Here is a 22,264-nt window from a genome sequence, read left to right on the forward strand (position 1 = left end):
GTGCCCATGTGTAACTACACCTACAGTAATTGGTGTCTCTACTTGCCCACAGCTGAGTTTGAGTAGAGAGACAGACTGTATCATTAGCTCTTTATCACCTCAGAATATGCTGCAGCTGTCATAGGAGCACCAGTGACAGGCCTGGACATTAAACCAGATGTGTAGGTGTGTGTGTCTGTCTGTTTTGAGTGTATGTGGTGGTGGTGTGTGTGCATGTGTGTGTGTGTGTGTGTGTGTGTGTGGCCTGGGATGTGATATGCAGTTTCATACTTTATCCCTGAAGTAAAGCCATGCAGCCAGGAGCAAACTCAGTGAGCAATTTCTTGCCTACCAGGAGATTAGGACGAGGATGTGTCAGGAAAGTAGAACAGTCTGCATTACTGAACTTTTCATAGCGGCCTGAAATACAGTTATGAAACCCAGTATGAAGAGCATATTAGCATGCGGGGGTCTCTCTTCTTGCTTGTCCTGCAACGTCACTTTCAGAGTTCTGTGCAGGTGAAAAATCGGAAGAAAGGAGTAAGGCTAAGTTAGCATAATCGATTCATCTGGTTCAGTTAATCTGCATTTTTATGGCCTGATATCGATTCATAAAATCAGAGATCGATCTTTTCATATTTGCTTTTCCCAGGGATGTGTGAAGCTTTAACCCCTTTAATCTCGCCAGCAGTAAACCGGCCAGGGTGCAAAGTTATTAACGACCATAGTCTTGAGAAGCTCCAACATTACCGGCTCTTTTATGTCTAACTGTTAGCTTACTTTTTTTAATGATTTTGTGTAATTTGTTATCATGCTGCAGCCGCCTCTCCTCCTGCTGTCTGTGCGTCCTGGCCGCTGCGCCACTTTTACACACACACTAACACACAAACACAGAGTAAAGATGCTGCGGTGGAGACAGAGAAGTGAAGATAACTTGAGCTGATGACAACCAAGCTTGTTACTTTGAGTGCAATAAAACCTTCACGAGGAAAAAGTTTATCAGTAAAACCTGATCAGCAACATGTAGAAAAGTGATATTTCAATCTGCTCTGTCCGCAGTCTTTCATCCACCGCTGCTAATATTATGTTATAAACAAGCACAGAGCGTTTTCCAGCTATAGCAAATTGTTGCTAACAAGCTTGAACAACAACAGCTGTTTATGTCTAACAGTTTAGCTCCATTGTCACAAGTGTCTTGTCTTAATACCTATTGGTGGTCATGTGACCTGCAGGCAGTGACTCTCCTCAGCAGCACAGGGAGGAGCAGAGAGCTGATACTGACTGATGTCTGTGTTCTTTATTCTTTCTAAACTTCACTCAGTATTGTGATGTCAGGAATATGATTTAATGTCGTTCATGTAGCCAGGATAATTCTTAGATTTGTTGAAAGTGAGATATTAAGTTTATATTGTGACTCTGCTGTTTTAATATTACTGTTGCTGCTCTAGAAACAATGTTTAGTTATAAAATATTCACTGTTATTCCTTTTATTGTTTTTGAAAAATAATTTCTTGTAAAAATTGTAACTGAAACATCGCTATTTGAATCTATTCGATGCAGGAAATCATTGTTGATACCCAGCCGTAGAATGGAGTCAGTCTCTAGGTACCTGACAGTACTCTAAAGACACAGCCCTTATTGCTGTCTATGATTAGTTTGTTTTTGGAGTAATGGTGTTAAAGGGAAATTTCGGTTTATTTTAACCTGTCTCCTATCAACCTAAATTTGTTTTAAGTGACTAGTGACATAAAAATAATAGTTAGCATGTTAGCCGTTAGCCTAGATACAGCCGTAGTGTCAGACCTGTTAAAACGTAAGTGAACGGGCAACCTTCAAGTGCAAAGTTAGTCCACTAAACAAGCTTTTTTTCCACACAGACCGCCTCATATCGTTAGGATAAATGTCAGAGAACATATAGAAAACGACATGTAAGCGTGTTGTCTTACCTTACCGGTGTGGTGCCATGTTTGTTTACCATTTAGCTCTGCTTTCCAAAGCGCAGCAGAAATACCGCGAGAACAAGCAGCGATCTCATACCGTGCCTGAAATCTACATACATCAAATGCCTGAAGTGTTGGATTTAGATCACCACATGCACTTAAACAGATTGTTGGACTGAGGACAAAATTGCATACCAAATCATTTTTAACACCTCTTAGCTCTTGGCAAAGGTAGTGAGCTTGATAATTTATTGGTCTATACAACGAGCAGAGGCGTGTCAAGTCATATCAAGTAGACACAGCCGCGTTTCAAAAAAACAAAAGGCAGGCAAATACAGGAACACATCAAGGTTTATCCATTTACTCTGGCTCAAAAATTGAATGCAATCTAGTGATTTTTCCTGTGGTTAAAGAAGTTACTGCGTGCACAGATGCTGCTGCTGATTCTGTCATCACGCAGATGTTAATACTGAATGAATACCTTATTTATTACTAAAAAAGAAGTAGGAATGTTCTGATAAAAACAGAAATGAGTAGGAATCCTCTTCTTCGTCTAGCCTTGTAATAACCACCCACTTAGCTGCCTTCGGCTCTGTCTGCCGTTCACTACACCTCCACTCATTCTCTCTGTCCCGCACTCTTCTCCCTGTTTCTCTCTCCGGCTCTCCCTCCCGCGCACTCCTCTCGCTCAGTGTCTCCACTTGCTCGAATTAGGAACAGTACCTGTCAAACCTATGGGATTTCTCACCGCTCTTCTCTTTGCTGTGCTGGTGATAGCTAGTGAGGGGCGTCTGCAGCAGCTGCAGGGAGAGCAGCGTTCTGTAGCCAGCTTTAGAGGGCACGGAATGTCATGTCTCCTCTGCAGGTAAAAAAACAGCTGGAGGCTGCACCGTTGCCTCTCCGCAACTCTTACCCGTCTCGCCATCCCCATGTCCGTCAAGTCTTGTGTTGCTCTTGCTGCATCTGTCTGTTTTTTCTTGTGTGCTGCAGTTTGCTCGGTGTGCTGTGTGCAGCTGCATTTTTATGGTGAAGTGACAGCAGGCTGCCGGCTAATGTGCACCACTAGCTGTGATTTTAGCTGCCTCTGCCAGATTATCAAGGCATCCGTAGTGGTTCGGGGAGAGAGAGACTGATGAAATTCGGGTGATGACATGAGGACACGTTTGCTCGTTTGCTGTCGTTTCATGTATTTGCATTTGAGGCTTCAGCCAAGTCCTACTCCTCCACTATAACTGCAGATAGGATTATGTAATATCACAGTGTGACTTTGCTAAGACAGTGTAATATGACTCATCAGTTTAGATGACGCAGCACATGATTGTGAGTTGTGAATCAGGATTACACACCACGAGACATGACATCGCTGGGTCAGTTCATAGTGAAGCGTATACAGTAGAGCATGATTATATAACTACAGTGACATTTTGCTTTAACTCCCTTATTTCGCAGGTATTAGCAAAGCAAGTTTATTTGTATAGCACCTTTCAACAGCAAGCTAATCCAAAAGTGCTTTACATTTGTCATAAAAGGCTATACGACAAGATATACGAGAAACAGATGGAAAAAAAGGAATTTAAAGTGGAAGATGAGCGTGAAATAAAGTCAAATCACATAGTAATAATAGACAATAATAATTACAGCTCCAAACATGTGGTGCATAAAAACTACATGCTGCTTCTTCGTGTTCAGTTTTGACTCTGGAGGTAGTAAGCAGACCTGCCCCAGATGATATGACAGGTCTGGACAGTTTGTAACAGAGCAGCTGAGCAAAAATGTATTTTGGCCTTAAACCATTCAGTGCTTTATAAACCAACAGAAGCATCATTTGACAAAAAGTAAAAGTGCAAAGATGTGAGAGCTGGACTAATGTGGACTCTAACAACAGCGTTCTGCATCAGCTGCAGCTGTCTGATCGACTTTGTAGAGAGACCTGTAGAGACAACGTCACACATGGATAAGTTTTTCTACATCTTGATATATCCTTGAGGTTATAGAAGGCTTTAATGCACTTATATTTAGTCGCTCTTTTTCCTTCTTTGACTCCAAAAAATATTTCTATTTAACTGGTGGAAATTGTAGCACAATCATCTGATTTGTTGGATGCACTTACACAGTGCTTGTCGTGTGTAGTCACCTGGTGATACTGTTAAATAAATCAGTGTCGTCTGTATAATAATGGTTAGACATTTTGTTGTTTTCCATAATCTGAGCTGGTGGGATCATGTCGATATTGACCAAAAGATGCCAAGAATGGAGCAGTGTATTACGAGCTGTAATAACACTAGTGTGCAAAAGACTACAAAACACTTTGACATAGTTGTTTGTAGTTATAAGGACATTTTTAAGCGCTTATTAATTTATTTGGCAGTGATTAGAATTTCTTCTTATTAGCATCTGTAACTTCATTATAAGCAGTTAATGAATAATTGTATATTCATAAATTTGTTCTAAACCGTTTGTTCGCTGTTTATATACTGCTTAGTCAGTCTATACTGAATCAAAAGTGAATTGAGATCAGTGGTAGGGGATTCAGTACCCCATGACTGAATTCTCCCTCCTCTTATTTTTCGTACAGGTCTGACAGTGCAGCGGACAAGATCAGGTAAGTCTGCTTTCTGACTATTCTTCACCTTTACCTATAGGAGTGTGGGTATGCATGGTATGCCGGTGGGCTCATGGAGCAGAGATACAGTGGGACTGGCCTCACTGTCACCCCATTTACCCCGGCCCGCCCACCCCGCATGTGACACAGATTCACTGCTTTGTCCGCCAACCAAGGTGTCTGAATGCGCTTTACATTTGGACAGGCCAGCAGTGAATACAGTTGCAAGCCATGGAATGCCATTGTTTGCTTTTATTGGACAAACAACGCCAGACACAAACAGGGCTTTGTGAGTTGGACACTATTGTGGAGCTTTTAGTCTTTTAGCCAGCCGGCCGGTGGCAGGTCAGCATTGCGGACGCACACTGTGGGCACAGGCACTTGATTCTTCAGGGTGTGAAGGCTGTGCTGTCACAGGAGACACTGTGCCAGTCCTGAAGCACAGGGGTTCGAGGCACATGCTGAAAAGGTGAGTGATAGGTTGTGATGATATTAGTTTATGGTGCACCACAGGACAAATACTGCATAAATAAATAGCTGGTCCTCCATTACTGACTTAATAGAGGAGAACTTGAATATGCATTAATTTGGTATCACGGTTCATACTCTGAATCCATAAAACATCATCTTCCTCATGCTGGGTTTCAATAAATGCTGCATAATCCACATCCAAATTTGAGTTGTGATCGCTACTGTGTATATATGAAATATATACTATATGTGTGTATGTGTGTGTGTGTCCTCACGAGTGGCATTTTGCATTTTACTATGCGTGCAGTGATCACTCAGGAGAAGTTATGTTTGTGTTGCACATTTTCTGAGCTGAGTGGACGCTGTTATTTTGGTGCATTTGTGTGTGTGCACGCTCTGGTATGTGTGTGTTCTGTTTGGTATGCTTTGAGTGGTCAGTCATGCGAGTTGGGTGACCAGCAGGCCGGGCCAGGCCAGGTTTAAACCACTAGGAGTCTCTGCACTCCAACACACAACCCAAGAGATGTTTTTTGGACACAGTCAACATTGTCTTTGTACATCATCTCTCAAGCCAGCAGTTGTGCATTTTAAAAAGAAATTTGGAGGAGTTAATGGTTTAAACTCCAGCTGTTTTGATCTCTTGTTGAAGTAGTCAATCAGTTGAGTGAGTCCATTTTCTAAAGCTGTGTGTAATGTGATATGTGGTAGGAAGTTTACTATCAGACTAAGTGATGCTTCCTTTTGTTTTTCAGTAGTGAGAGTGTTGCCATCACATCAAGCTCCCATCCACTCAAAGATGTGTTTTGCTTTTTGTGACTTCACATGGATATTTGACCCCCACTGTGCAGAATGATGTGTGCAGAGCGTGACAATAGAAAACTGTTTTCACATGTATCTGCTGAGGGGAGACATTTTCTCACTTTTGAGCTTAAGGCATGTACCTACAAGTATGATTTTGTGACATAACTGATTTGGAAGCAAATCATGGTCCAGTATTTAACTTACACAGGTGTGATGTGGAAACTTGAGTTTTTAAAAAGCAAATTAACTTTTTTTGCAGAAAAAAAAAACGCATCAGACACAAATTATTATTCAAACTTTATTTTATATCTGATAAAAGATGTTTGGATGGGATCATGGACACATGCATTGCGAAATTCCAGGTAATGCTGCTCTTGCACCTTTACAAACCGAAAGCCCTCTTCACCGTTCACTGGTGACAGATGAGCAATCTGGAACTGAAAGTGTCAGTTGAATGAATTTACCCACAGTCTTTGTCTTGGCAAAAAAAAAAGGGACACATACTACACAGAACTCTACCTGCGTTACTTTAAAATAATGCTGGAATTACAGATTTTGCCATTTTGAGTTTCATCAAAGGATGGTATGAGTAAAAGCATCCAGGATCTGTCACGCTGACGATGGCTTTGTAGCTGAAACGTGTCAGTAAGTAAGTAAATGTACCTGTGATTGCCGATGTTAACTTTGTTTTTGGATTCTCCCTACAACTGTGTACCTTTTATGTATTGCTTAAGATTTTTCGAGTTGTGTACACAGCTATTTTTCATCATAAAAGCAACGGGATGTAAAATTGGAAAAGTGTAGTAAGAGGAAATCAGAGAAATAATGATTCAGGGTTAATATGCCCTCAGAACAATGTTTTTAAAGGGGTGAACTAGTATTAGCTACCCATAAAGTAAAAAGCAAATTCAACTGTGTTCAATTTATACTTAATCAATCTAATAATTTATCAGATAAGCCATGGAGCTGCTACTTTTTTGAGTGTGAGGACTCAGCAGAGGCTTAGCTCATCTTCTAACAGTAAGCATGGCATTGGCAGCATAAATACACAACTTGGAAACTGAGGTCAGCCTCACACAGTGCAGCTGCATGACAGAGAGCATATATACTGTTTCCACATTTTAGAAAATTGTACAGGCCAGATAATGTTAAATCTGTTCCTGTATTCCTTGTAACCCTGCTGCAGGTATTTGCTAAGTGGTCATGAGTCACACAAACTGCACAGGATCGATACTCAGTTTGTTATAAAGCTAACTGTAAATAATGCATGCAAAAAGCCCTCTGGCTGGGTGAAGTGGGCAGGATGGAAGTGCATTTGGAAACTCTGCAGTTTGCATGTTTAAAAAGAAGAGTTGGAGTCAGTTGTTGTCGGTGCGTCTGCAAGGCAGGCAGGGGCTCTGACGTTTTCTATGGCTGACAAAATAAGTAGCTGCCGAGCTGAATAATGTGACAGCAGCGGATCTTGTCCTTATAATGACTATCATAGAGTCCTGCTGCTGAGATTCTCCTAAACAGTCCCGCATTGTACTTTCTGCCTTTGTTCTGATGTCCGCATTGCTCTTCTGCCGTCTCAATTGCCTGATTATCGATCATCGTCTGTGGTTTGAGACATTAGCTTCCAGTGATGGAGGTCAGCATAATCTGATCTTACTCTTTACTTTGTGCCCGGGCCTCGGAAAAAGCAAGGATCCAACATACTGGGAAAATGATACTCACAAATAGACGAGTTAGACGACTTTCTTGTTCAAGATGACTTTCGAGCTTAATTTACCCAAGCTAGGACCAGATCATGTTTTGTATTTCAAATCAAAAACCTACAAAAAAATCGTTCTCATCAGTGTCAGGGTTGTTTATTTTTAAAGAAAAAAGGATGCATTACACATTACCCATTACTTCAAAAAAGAAAGTAATGCATTATTTTGCGTAATTACTCCCTGTAGAAAGTAATTTCTTACACTACTAATGTTAAACCTTACATATGCCCACATATGTAAGGAGAATCAAGATGGCACTGGCAACTGGATGTAACTGCCTCAGAAAAAAACTATAACACTACATGAAACAATATAAAAGCGGTTGCCAAGAACAAATATTAAAGCTACTCTTACCTTTCTTGCATTTCACACAACACAACATTTGAACATCCAAAACTCCCGCCTCCCTCCAAAGTCCCATCCCCCTCCTCCTGCAACCCCACCTCCCTCCAAAGGCCTTCTCCCCCTTCCTCCATTACGTCCTCATTACGTCTATGATAGACGTAGGCGTTGGCAAGGTAACGTTAGATACACGGAAGAGGAGAGCACTGTAACACGCGAAGAGAAGAGTAGAAGAGAAGAGGAGTAAAACACGCTGAAGATTGCTAACGTTAGCCATTAGCAACTGGATGCTGTGTTGTCATATAACATTATATGTTATATTAGAAGCAAACTAAACATAACGTTACCTGTCCTGCACAGTCAGACGCAACCCTGGAGTTTTGAAACTTATCTGGGGTCAGCGATGACTGTTGAGATTTATAATATAACGTAAGCGCTAACGTTAGATAGTAGTGGTGACTGGCAACAAACAAGGAAGATAATACTGAGGCTCAGGCAACATTAGGCTACAGTAGGCTAACCGTTAGCAACTGTCATATATAACGTTATAGCCTATGTTACTTTAGAGGCAAACTAAAGATACCTGTCCAGTGCGGGGGGTCCAAATGCAATGATTGGTCAGAGTTTTTATCTCTGGTAGAATTCACTTACATTTTAGTGTGCCATCAGCTTATTAAGAGCATTTTAACATAAACAAAGAAAAGCGTAAAAATTTCCAGAAAGGTAAGTGTCGCTTCAGTAGCCTCAAAATAATCTATCTGCCTAAATAAAATAATAGGAGAGACTAGCCTTTCTAACACCATGAGATGATAACAGACCCTAAACATTTGAATAGCATATGAACGGCAATTTGCACCAAACACGCTCGCTCAAGTCACTTGTTCACCAAACCAAGGCTTTATAGCAGACGAGTCCAGCTTATTGGCAAGTTTTTAACTAAAGCATGATCAGAGCATGATTTACCTCCAGGGTTTCTGCAGGTCCTTAAAAAGTCAACAATAAGGAGTTAAAAGTCTTTAAATAGTCTTAAATTTGAATTTGTGAGATCTTTACTACAAACTTTTTATCTAATTTTATTTATCCATTTTTTAATTTCTTTTTTTCAAAATGTGTGCCTGTTCTTATGTAAAAGTCCACATTTCTATTGTTACAAATCTTTAATAACTATAATACTGTCATTTTACTTCATACTTGCATTTACCTGTTGGTAAAATGTAGACTGACTTAACTCTAATAACTATATTCCTCCATTTTTTTTTAATTTTTTTTCTTTCTTTTATTTATTTAAAAGGGACAATGTACAGCTCAAACATAAATGTCACCATTTGATGCACCGTACCAGATTATAGCTTCAAGCTAATTCGCGTCTGTAGTCCCTTGGCAGGTCACAGTAAAAAATACAGTACAATAGCAAAACAGATAAAAACAGCATACAAGGTTAGACAGAAAATAACAAGCTACTCGCACACACACACACACACACACACACACCAAAAACCAAGTTCTGAAGACCAAGTCAGTGATTACAGAGCTGAGCAGCTTTTAACAGATTTTTTAGGGTGATTTTGAAAGTGCTGACAGAGCTGCAGCTCCTCACAACATCAGGCAGGGTGTTCCACTGATTTGTGGCCTTTACAGAGAAAGCTGATTGCCCAGTTACAGAACGGCGAAATGGTATGGTACAATCTCGTATGGAGGATATTCTGGAGGATCTGATAGAATTTAACGGGCGAGTATGCACAAAGTCACATAACACTTACCTCTGCACAATACCACATATATATTACTTAGGTATGTAAAACATGATTCATCCCAAAAATCTGTCCTAAATGTAGTTAAAAGGTGTCTTGAACAGGTCTTAAAAAGCAATAAATTTAACTTTCTGATACCTGTAGACAACCTGGTAATATGATACTTTGTAACATGTCAGCCCAACACTGGTCCTCATAATGGTTTTAATCAAGTATACGTCATGCTATAATGTATTTAATTATTTTGTACAAGTTTTTCTCAGCTTACATTAGTTTTAGTCATTTTGGTGCTAATCTCTTTATCTAATTATCTACATTGGTTCCCTTTATTAGCTTTACATGGGTACATCTGCAGCATTGTTGTTTTCTGTCTAATCTTATTCTAGATTTGTTAGTGCTATCTCATTCCTCTGGGCAATTCTTTCTAATTATTCCTAATGTAGTCTCACACCTGTCCATCTGTAGCTGCACACAAGATCATATCAGCACATCCAAATAGTTATCATGGTGTTGACAGTGATGTAAGTGTTTTGTGGCTTTTTTTTAGTGAATTTGGGTCATGGGCTTTGCCTGGGTAGTTATGTCTGCAAGATTCATGACGTAGTTGCTATCCCCATATCCGTGTGTGTGTGTGTGTGTGTGTGTGTGTGTGTGTGTGTGTTTGTGTGCGTGCAGCCACCGCATCACTGATTCTGCTCCTCATAAAGACGGCGCGACGCTTTGGATCGAGGAGCGCGAATGCATGCCTGCAGCTTGTAGCGCAGACAGAGGAGGAGGAGGAGAGGCAGAGAGAGAGAAGGGGAGCACAGGCTGATAAAACAGGGAGAGGAGGAAAGGAGGTGAAGGACCACCCTTATTGAGCATAGCCGTTCGCACGGAGCCTACCAAAGGAACCTTCCCACACACACACCATGGCCAGCCATCCAATCAGAGCGCTCGCATCCCTGACCCATCCTCCCTCGTACAACTGCTCATCCATGGCTCAGCGAAGCAGATGTGAGGTGATGCGGTAGCAGCGAGGCTGCAAACCACCTGGACAGAAAATTGAAAGTCAGTGTGTTTTTGATAGAAAGGAAAAGGCTGTGGTTTGATAATAGCTGTGAGGGATTGTGGGAGAGACGGAGAGCGCTGGTGTGGATACATTTGTATGAGGATAGAGGCATGTAGTCAGTCTGGACATCCTGCGGCTCCTCAGCAGGCATTTTAGCTTAACAAGTGTTGACTGTATCACCTCTGTTTGCAACTTTCAGTCTCTGAGCCGGTGACAGTATTTTTCCTCTGACTGATTTTTGGATGTGCCGTGTAAGAGAGGAGGACAAGGGGGATTTTATGAGGCTTGGCGGTGATGACAAAGCATGCTGGACAAGTGACAATCTGACAACGGAACAGCGGGACAGAGATTGAAGAGAGGCCATGAGAGCCAGGAGAGAGGCCAGGATGGTGTCTGCCTGTTCACCATGCACAAACATAAGGTCAGGTCTGATTTCTGTTACCTTTCTTTAGCCGTGTTACTCTGTTATTCTGTAGTCTGGAGTCTGAACAGCACAGTAGCTGACATGCATAACGGATAAGGTGTGTAAAATGAATATGAAACTTAATGTTTGCCAGTAATAATTTTATATATGTGATAAAATACAGTGTGTAGCATTAGCACAAATATATATTTAAGATTTAAAATTGTATATAAGAGATAGGATACAAGATACATTCCAAAGATTCAAGTACAGGCAACGGTGAACTGGCATATATCTCTATATCTAATACTATCTGATTTGCACTGTGATAAGAAACCCCGCCCTGCTTATTTTCACATATGCTTCTATATGTGCCTCTACTCTGTCATCCATTATATACCATACATATTCCAGAATAGGTCCTCTGATTATCTACTGAAATAAACGCTAATGCATGTTTCCACTCATGGCCTGGGCGACCCTGCTATTGTTCTGCAGCTGTACCCTTTTCCGTTTGACCTTTGCTGCAGAAATGCACCCGCTTTTTCTCCGTCCACAGCAGACTTTTAAATGTCAATTACATTATTCTGACGTGCCTAAGAAATTAAACAGGCTTTTAATAAGACAGGAATAATGTAAAGGTGCATGTGCAGCTATTTCACACATGTAGCGCTTCATAGAAAACTGTCAGTCACTCCAAAAAGCTGCCACTCTTAGACTGCAGTAAGTACTCCATATATTTATTCCTGTGTGTGGCAGGGCTTATATTTGTCTCGGGCTGCCTCTGCAAATGTTTTGTTAAAATATTCTCTCTTGTCAGCTTTTCTTTTCTTCAGCTATTCATTCAAATTGGAGAAAGGTGTCACGAATTATTAATATACACATGCATTTACTCTAACTTGATGAATGCAGGGCGTGGTGGAATAAATCACTGTGTGGCAGTGCTTCTGCAATATACCGCGCACACATGCACACACACATTTGTGTAGAGGGGATTTTCCAGCTGCCTTCAAGGCCTCCTAAATCTCCGCTGTGATCTCTGCTCCCCAGGTCCATTAGGGGCAATTTGGTTAGATTTACTGTGCCTGTCGATGGGGATACAGGGCAGCCCTCATCCTGCTTTAGGTTACCACTCTGTGATAAATACTCGTGGCAGGTATTACTGTGTTACCCTCACATAACTATCTCCGCAGCCCTTAAATGAATCCCGACTGATAGTCATTAAGGGGCAAAAGAAGTGCTAGTAGCTCAAGCACACTTTGATTCATTGTTTCTATTATGAGACGATGAAAAATAGGAAATTTGCTTTAGTAGAAAAAGCTGGTTAAAGAGTCTGTGTCAGATTTTCTCTATAAAACAGGCCTGCTGCTCAACACTTGTGGTAAAATAGTGATACGGATAATATAATACTATTGATACACTGAGATCTAATGTGTCTTTTTTTTTTCTTTATTGCGGTTTATTAAATCCAGCAAATATTGATTTATGATTTTCATTTATCTGTCTGCAATCTGTAAGTCAAATTTTACATAATTTAAAACTAAAAAACTTCAAATTTTCAAATTCAGTTCACAGGGTGATATTAAACATTGGAGAGCACACAACCCTTTGGTCACTGACAAAACTGTAAAGAGTAGATGCCATGATATTAATATTACCATGCTTCAAAAAGGCCAGCTGGTGTTATAGAGTACATTGTCTTTTCTGATGTGCTCCTACCGTCCTGCTCTTGCTGTTAGTCACGAATGTTGCAGTGTGTCTGGCTGACGCAACAAAATAAGTTTTATTTAATTTACAGCTGCTGCTAATGTGTATTGAATACATAATACTGACTGCACTTGTATGTATGATTTTATGCAAATTAAACACATAATGCTTTAAACTTTTTTCCTACATGACTCATAAATCTGACTCAGTGACTCAATAAGTGGCACATTATGCAGGAAAAAAAAAATGCAAACTTGAATCACTTAAATTTCTCAAAGCTAAAACAAATGTATCAAGTAAACATGCTCAACAGTCAACACCACCACAATCTCTAAGCTGAGAGTGACAGATATGTCTAATATAAAAATACTGTGACCAATCTTTCCATCACCAGCACCTGGTGCGCTCTGCTCCGCTGCTCTCAGCTTTGATGTGAAACATGCGAATGTGAGGTCGGACATACAAAAGGTGACGCATGTCAGAATGAACTATAGTCTGGTTCTGTTTCCTGTAATGCTGGTCAGTGAGATGAACACCTCCTCTGACAGCACTGTCCGTTTAACTATTGAATTCAGATTAAAATGCTCATTTTATGGCTCTAAAATGTAGGACTCAACTTAAAGGGACAGTTCACCCCAAAATCAAAAGAATTCTATATTTTTCTGCTTACCTGTGGTGTTATTTATCAACCTAAGTTGTTTTGGTGCCAAAATAATTAATTTGAAAAACACTCTTTCTAGAAATCATGAGCTGGTTACTCAAGATAATCCACAGACCTTTTTGTGAGCAGTTTCATATAGGAACTATTTTCTACACCCACTAACCGTATCACCACACAAATGGAAGCATGCATCTACTCATGGACGAGAGGTGTTAGCTAGCTCGCTGAGGAGGACACTACTATTGTTAACATCTCACACTGTCACAAGCACAAGCCTCTCATCAATGAGTAGACGCACACTTCCATCTGAACATTAATGTGGTTGGTGGGTGTAGTTTTAGAGAAGGCAGACATCTCTATGGCTGAAGACACTCGGCCACTCACCAAAACAATCTAGTTTGAAAAATGGCACTACAGGTAGGATGGAGAATGTACAGTATTTTTTTGATTTTAGGGTGAGCTGTCTCTTTAAGGTGTGCCAATTCAACATAGCATGTTTTTTAATATTTATATTTTAGCCTGGTGTTGAGTTAGTTAAACATTATTTAGGAGGAATCAAATAAATGAAAGAATAAATCTTGCAGCACCGAATGCCTCTTTGCACCACTCCCATTTTGGGAACCATTACTGATACTGAATTTTAGAAATAAACCTTAAAACAGAACATACGGTTCTTTATCTGCGGTGTCTAATTTTTTGGATGGATTGATTGGAGCTATTTCAAAAGGGTGCTTGTAGCTAATTCTCAATTTCCAGTAAAATTTTAGTCTGAAAAACTTCCACAAAGATTTTCATCGGTGTGAACCTGAGTCATTATCACATCACGGCCTGTATTTTGGGCCAACTGCTGACGTCCCTCGCTGTAGGTGATTCATTAAGTAGCCCTGTCTGTAGACAATCTGTCTGTCACCGGCACACCCACTTACCGCCTTTGTGAAAGGTCTTGTTTTCATGCTAGGTGGACATCTGTCTCACTGTAGAGTTACACAAGGAGATATGCCATGCACATATGCCATTTAATGGTACGAAGTAAACTAAATATAGACCTGTCTTTGTCTTCAGTGATCATTTTTAGAGTACATCCGTATCCGTCCACAGTCGGAGCTGAAATTGACACCAATCCATTTGTCATTAAGCCCACTTAATGTACTTTCTTATTAATGGAGTATTGGTTGCAGTGGGAATTTGAGGTCTGTGAGATAATGAAGCTGGAGTTCATTCAGTCCAGTGTACAACTCAAAGTAGTAAATTGGGGCACTTAAAGTATGTGGGCAAGGATGCGGAGATGGGTGCTATGGTGGAGGCTGGAAGCAGACATAATGTACATCCAGGCTCTTATTGTATCCATCTGAGTGGGCCATGTGTCTGCAGGACTTTACTGCTGATTAATCACAAGGCCTCTGGTGACTCACGGTGTAATTCACATATGTTCATCGGCAAATCAATCCCGCTGATCACGCTAAATATCTCTGTCCGCCCCAGCAGGCCAGCATTTAATGCTTTTTTTTTCTGCAAATAAGCACTCTTATCCAGATGCATATCCACGGGTATGAAACTTAAATATGTTGTAGGCGGAGATCAATCTGTCTTTTGAAAATTAATAACAGCGCCGAACACCGCAGGTCCATGCAGGGGTTTAGATCTGCAGAGCTGTTGAGGATTAAATCTAAACTCCAAAGACCTGAACAGTCAAATTCAATTCTCCGTGCCAGATTGCCTTCTCTGAAACATATCTGTCTTTAATGGAAGGTCTGTTTTTCAGGTTTCATAAATCAAGTGGTGTAATCTGTAATCTGTCTCCTCTGAATTGCCTTCCACCGTAGCAGACTTGATTGATTTCCCCTCTAGCTGTTCCAAAGGGAGCATGGATTATTCTTTCTTAGGGCTTCTTCTATTCCTCTGCATCCTCCGTTTGCAAGAGAACGAAGCACCCGGGGTTATTTAAAAGATCCACTCTCAACCTCTGAATATTGCAGGGTTTTGACACCGTGCATTTATTTTGCATCTGTCGAGCAGCAACACGGCATTTGGCTAAAATGTAAATGCCTGTGTGTTAAATCTCAACAGGAAATTTTTCAGTTAATCAATTGCTCTCAGTGAGAAAATACTGAAAATACCTCACTGACAGACACAACATCTGCAGAGGGTTTCGCACAGCAGAAAGAAACTTCTCAATAGGTGCTGGGAAGCTCAGTCAGGGGTAAAGGAGTGGGAAGAAATTGCTCCAACCGGAGAGGCAAATGTATTATCAGGTGCCACAGCAAAAATGAATTGATTGAATAGATGGAGGAGTGGTTGAGGGCCTCTGATCACAGTGATTCATGGTACATGTGGGCGCGCTGCATTGAGTCACCGGCGGCAGCAGCGACTGGAGTGAAAGGACTGCACTCTGCAAGTCCAGTAACGCATTGCATTACTTTACACGTGCACGCACAAAGACACAAATGTACATGTAATTTTGTGTGAAATCTTCATCTCGGACAATTATTGTTTGTTTTGAATTGTCTGGATCAGAATGAGGCTGCAAGCAAATGTCAGGACATGTTTACGACCACGTTGGAGCTTGTCATTTGAACTCGAGCGCTCACCAAATAATCGCACCGAGATGACTAAAAAGTGTGGTTTTTGGTCCTCTTGAAAGCAAAGTGTGCTTTGTTTTCCAACCAGTGAAAAGGTTATCTGTACCAACTACTGGAAACAGAAAATAAAGGGGCTCTTACCTTTTGTGAAGACCAGAGATAATAGATATAGAGAGTACAGTCCATTATGACTTTTCTGTCTGTTTGTTTTCAGTCTGAGGACTATAGCATAGAGTGAGGCATCAATACCAGTGCATTTTATCATCAACTGCCATCAGGATAATCACATCATGACAAAGAAAATCTACCAAAACCTCTCACTTACTCTTCTCTACCTTCACTGATAGGCCAAGCAAAAGAAGTGGAAGAAACTGATATGGAAACCCCAAAGGTAGGATATAACTCAAAAAGCAAAAGACACTCCACACATGAGCACCGACATCATATGGCAGCTTCATGTCATTAAACCAAAGATCAATAATAGGTTGTGGCACAGTGTACCATCCTTCATCCTCCCCCATTTTCGTAAAGAAATGTATATGCTTAGCTTTTAAGTCAAGTGATTGATCACGTCTGAGAATGTCATACTCATACACGCCAAAAGAGGGAGCTGTTTTATTGAGGCATACTTAAAAAAAAAAAAAAAAAAAAAATCCCACAAGTGCATCTACTTCCTCTCCACTTCTTCTGGTCCTCAGATTTCACAGTGTGTGAGATCCAGGAACAAAACTGCTGGAGCATCATTTACTGTACTGAGACACTGTCAGCATTGTCCTCTGCAGGGGCACCACAGGGTTAGAGGTGGGGACACCGTGGTCACTGCGGTTCCAATATGGCCTATGTGTAGTGGGAAATATCACCACCCAAAACCTTTCTGCAAAGACAAGACTGTAGAGAAAGTGGAAAAACTCTCCGCTGTGCTGTGATGTGAGGCGAACAAACAATGGGCACTAGTCAAGAGAAGTTTTACTCAGCCTGTGAAAACACTCATATAGAGTCATCTGTGGCTTTTGAACAGCTGATGATTTCATGATGATTTATGGAGTTTGGTAGACGTGAAAGTTCACCAGTCAGTGATGCGCTAATAGATGATGCTGTTGAGTTGCAGTATGGGAAATCAGGGGTCCAGTGTTTTTGATGCTTGACACATACTTGGGACAGAAGTCAGATTATCTCGGCCTCTGCTGCGTCAATTTTGACCATTCTTTTCCGTTTTCTTTTTAATCCAATCTTTGAGTCCATCAGCTTAATGGAGCAGCAATACTTAATCGCTGGAGTACACCTTTAAACACTGACCGAAAAATAATGTCTTTTCTTTTTCTTAAAGATGCACATTTAAAAAGGGTTTTTAATGCAACGTAATTCAATATGTTTTGTGCTTCTGTTTCCAAACACCTTATTGACACTCTTAAGTACAGACTAGTAGCGTAAGTGTATGCCATTTTATTTACTGTACTTGCATTTTTAGACACCATTGTGTTTCTTGTTTTAATTTGTGTATTGGTAAAGTGCTAGTGCTTCTAGACCATAAATTTAGTTTCATGGAAATAAAACATTTTTAATTTGCATATGCATACAGAATGTTGGCTGGTTATGGCAGTGTGCACTTGCCTTAAGTGCAGTGTGCCTGATTTTTTGCCGTGACTACACAGTAGCAGCAGAGATTAGGAAGGGAGGTGTGTGCGTATTTAACTTGGATTATTCGCATCAAGTTTATTTTGGACAGTAAGGGTGCAGTCAAGTAAGGGTGCAGTGTTTAAAGTGATTTGGGTTTTTAAAGAACAGTTACCCAAATATCAAAAATACGTATTTTTCCTCTCAACTGTAGTGCTATAGTGTGAGTTGCAGAGTGTTGGAGATATCGGCCATAGAGATGTCTGCCTTCTCACAAATATAATTGGACTAGATTGCACTCGGCTTGTGGTGCTCAAAGCACCAAAAAATTAATTTAAAAACTCAACGGCAATGTCTTTTTTCCAGAAATCATGACACGGTGAGTCAAGTTAATCCACAGACCTTGTTGTGAGCAGTTTTAGGAACTATTTTCCTTCAACCAAACAGAAGAAGGCGTACTCAGGAATAAGAGGCTCGTTCCTGTGACAGTGTGAGATGTAAACATGGCATTGGTTGAGCTGTAACGTCAGCTAGCTTAGTGTTGCTAGGATAGCTAGCAGTAGATGCATGCTTCCTTCTGCACGGTGATACGGTTGGTGGGTGTAGTTTGTTACACAGAAAATAGTTCCTACATAAAACTCCTTAACACAAGGTGGTGATTTTTGGAAAGTTGCTGTTGAGTTTTTCAAACAGATTTTCTTTTTTTGACGCTTTGAGCACCACAAACGGAGTGCCATCTAGTTCCATTGTATTTAAGAGAGTGCAGAAATCTCTACGGCTGATATCTCCAACACTCGGCAACTCACACCAAACCAATCTAGACTGATAAACAGCACTACAGATAAAGGGAAACATATGTATGTTTGATTTTGGGATGCACTGTCCCTTTAAAAGTGACGGCTGAAGCATGACTAAGAAAAGCAGGTGGCATTAGAATGATTTAATTGATAAAAACAGATGCAAAGCACAAGATGGGCTTCCTTGTTAGCAGGACTGGTCGTGTTCTTCTGTGGAGTGCTGACAGACGTGGTTTGAGGATGAATAGATGTCGTCGCTTCCTACAAGGAATCCAAAGTGTAAATCTTGAAGCAACCAGTTTTTTGCTCCAGGGCATTTTTGTAGTGATGGTGGGAGTTATGTAAGACAGAGCTAAGGTTTCTTGTTATCTCAAGACATTAGAGAACAATCTCCCTCTACGCAATGTTTGACCTTGTCGAAGTAATCCAGGGTTTCGGGTTTTCATCCACAGCAAAGGCTCGATGTGTAAAAAGCTGTGGGTCTTTGTTGTGATTCATGATATTAGCTTTGCAGATTTGATCTTTGCAAAGTTGAGGTCTTTTGAAAGTCTAAGGCCTTGCTGGGTGATTGTTGCTTTGTCACCATGAGTGACGTGGATCATTTGCAAAGCTCAAAATAACTCAAGTGCCGTCCTTGAAGGCCTTGTGGGTGGTAATGGCATAGCAACCAGTGGTAAGCAAATGTAAAAGCAGTTTGTGTGTGCTTCTGTGGGGCGTAACATTGTGTTTCCCCCATCGACATCTGCATGTCTGAGTGAAAAACATCAGGGAGGGTCCGCATGTGGCCCTGAAGCTGCAGGCTGGACTGCTCCTGGCTTCAATGATGGCAGGGTCGTCTCTTTGGCAACAGCCCTGACTGACTACATGGAAGGATTGTCTGGGAGGGGTCAGTCGATATCTCTCCACCCCAATCCCTTATCCCGTCACGACTCTACACGCAGAGTCCTTTAATATAAAAATAGCTTCCCTCACTCCACCTTCAAGCCTTCGCCTTAGTATCAAAACACATACAATAAATGTGCACAAGTCGGTGCTACTTTAAAACCAGAGGAAAGTTGGACTAATACAGAATGAACATGGACTCAATGCAGGCAGCATCACTCATGCAGCTGCTGTGTTTTTAATCAACTTGCCTGTTTAAATAAAGGTTAAACAAAGGCTCCTCTGAGGATACAGCATGAGGACACAGATGGGGTTATTGTTTCACCCGCGGAGGTTTGCGTTTGAGTGTTACCAACAGTGAACAACCCCTCAGCGACAGCACATCTGACCACGTTGGCTTCCACACCACAGTATCTCACGCTCACTGATGATGAGGTCATGTGAAGCTATTTCATAATTGTATGACGACTGAGCTTGCGTTGTGTAGTTATGTAATTGGGAACAATGAGGAAAAGGTGTTGATGATGAGAGAAAAATACAAACTGTACAGGGATTAATCTCCTAAAGGGCCTCCAGTTTTGTGTTAAGAGGATTTGTGCCAATGTTGCTCCACAACCGCTTTTTTATAGTTTCATTATTTTTAGCTCTTAACATCAGTTCCAAAAATATGACTAAGAAGAGCAAGTACATTTTAAATATTTACATACATTAAACAACTTCCCTCGACTCTTTGACATTTTTCTCCCGAGACAGGAGTGTCAGCAGTGCAGTGATACAGTAGCGGCTAAAACGTATACCCTACACTACTGGATGTGGACTAGATCCGGGGAGATCAGCAGAACCTGATCTCTCTGTGTCGTGACATCATTTTTCTGAACAGAGCGGCTGTGTATTTGAGGAGCTCAGGGTCATGGATGTGATGAGTCATTGATGTACTCCATAATAGCTACAGCTCTAGTTTAGGCTGGAGGTATACAAAGAGTTCCCATGCCTTTTTGCAGGTAGCCAATAGAGACACTGTACTGATAATCAGTTTGTTAACATTGATCAACTTCTGATTGATCTGAATGTGTCATTTTCACACTGATAACGCAAACACAGTGGCCAGGTTCTTGTTAGTATAGAACATGGGTGTCAAACTCATTTTAGGTGATGGGCCACATACAGTCTGATTTGATCGGACCAGTAAAACCATTGCATAATATCCTATAAATAACAAACATCTCTGAGTGTTTCCTTTTTTAAGTTTAAAGAAGAACATTTGCTCATCCATTGACAAAACAGATGACAAACAGCCTGTGATGTATTTAAAGAGTAAGTGCAATTTCAACAATATGTCTGTTGAGTCATTCAGTATTCAGGCAATTCCACTCCTTCCACACCAGTCCAAAGTGGAAGCTAACGTGCTCCTGAAAACTGGTACCTCTTAGCCTTCAAAAGTGCATTACTATTAGGTGCGCAAAGTCATCCAGTGGGCCTGATTGGACCCCTTGGCGGGCCCTTTCTGGCCCCCTGGCTGTATGTTTGACACTCCTGGTATAGAATCTTATATTTTTATGGTCCTGTAATGACACTGAAGCGGTCAAAAAAAGAACTGTCCCTTTAATTATCGCTTTAAAAGATGATGCACTCCATTAACAGCCTCTTAAAAATTGCCCTCTATCTTAAAGCCATACGGCTACAGCTAGCCAATGAACCTTTAGTGTTGCAACAAAGGTGATAGCAAGAGACTGTTCACCTCCAAAATACGACCACAGCAATTGTTTTTTACGAGCAGAAATTACGACCCAAGAAGACAGATGACGTAGTATGAAGAGTGACAAGGTCCGCCAAGGGCAAGAGGGACAGGAGGAAGATGGGTTAAACAGTCACAGGACTTTAATCCAGGAGACTGGTGTTTCTGTGCCATGTAAAACCGAAAGCCAACATTGAGTTATTTTAGCAGCGTAAAGTAGTATGACAGTATATGTCATGTCACGAATATCATGTAATGTATGTCATGTGCGGCACCGTCTACCAGTGTTAACCATATGTTTAAAGCTGCAGCTGTTAACCCTATGGGCCCGAACGACGCATAGTGCGTCCAAATTCACACCTGTTCTTCTCTATTGATTTTCTCCGTGACCGTGCGGCATAGCGAGAAGCCACGCATATCTTGTGAAACATTGGAATTGTAGCTTTCCGACAAGACCAAGCTTGTCGGTAGTCCAATGTTTTCACAGCGAAAAAAATGATAAAGTTACACTAAAATTATGTATAACAGAGCTTTCATACAGCTCTGCATACACATTACTCTTGGATGGATTACTCGCGAATGCAGGCTCGCACAGAAATGCCACGCATATCACATGAAAGCGCAGGAGCAGAGCTTTCCAGTGATACCACACACATCATTGTGCTGTCATCCCATCATGCTATAAATACAGATCAATTGTCTACAAAATAAAAACCTGACGACTTTCTTTACAGTCCATTATACAGATCTTGTTATCAGTCACTTCATATAGTGAGGAATATCGTATCTTACCACGTCTCAGGCTTGCCTGTGTTTCTCCCTGTCTATCCACATTTGTAGTCCAGCTTTCAAGATGCAAATATCTCCATATTGTCCAGTTGACACTCCATCAAACTTTGTATGTCAAGACCAGCCACTTCACCTTTGCGCACCAAGACAACAGCAGCCTAGTTATGCATGCATGACAGGGCCGTAGTCACCATATACATTGAGGGGGACACGTGCCCCCCCAGATGCCCAGTTTTTGTTTACTGCAAACAAAGTGGCAAATATTATCTTGGAGGACATCATTGCACTTGGTTGACTATTTTTCTATGATCTTAGATGTAAATATTGCACGTTTCTTTCAGATAAAACACATTTTTGGCTTGTGAATGAGTCAATGGAATTTCTTGCAATAACGAAAAAACACTGG

At 41.0% G+C, this 22,264-nt stretch overlaps 1 protein-coding gene across 3 annotated transcripts in view; it reads left to right on the plus strand.

The window, feature by feature from the left end:
- gramd1bb (GRAM domain containing 1Bb) overlaps positions 1-22,264 on the plus strand; it is a 93,970-nt gene that overhangs the window by 13,950 nt on the left and 57,756 nt on the right. For all 3 annotated transcript variants that reach the window (XM_050070875.1, XM_050070886.1, XM_050070897.1), the window contains exon 3: positions 4,495-4,521. In XM_050070875.1, the coding sequence (XP_049926832.1) occupies positions 4,495-4,521 (27 nt within the window). The remainder of the gene's footprint in view (positions 1-4,494; positions 4,522-22,264) is intronic.

The sequence above is a fragment of the Epinephelus moara genome, chromosome 2 (genome assembly GCF_006386435.1).
Source record: "Epinephelus moara isolate mb chromosome 2, YSFRI_EMoa_1.0, whole genome shotgun sequence".
Taxonomy (NCBI): Eukaryota; Metazoa; Chordata; class Actinopteri; order Perciformes; family Serranidae; genus Epinephelus; species Epinephelus moara.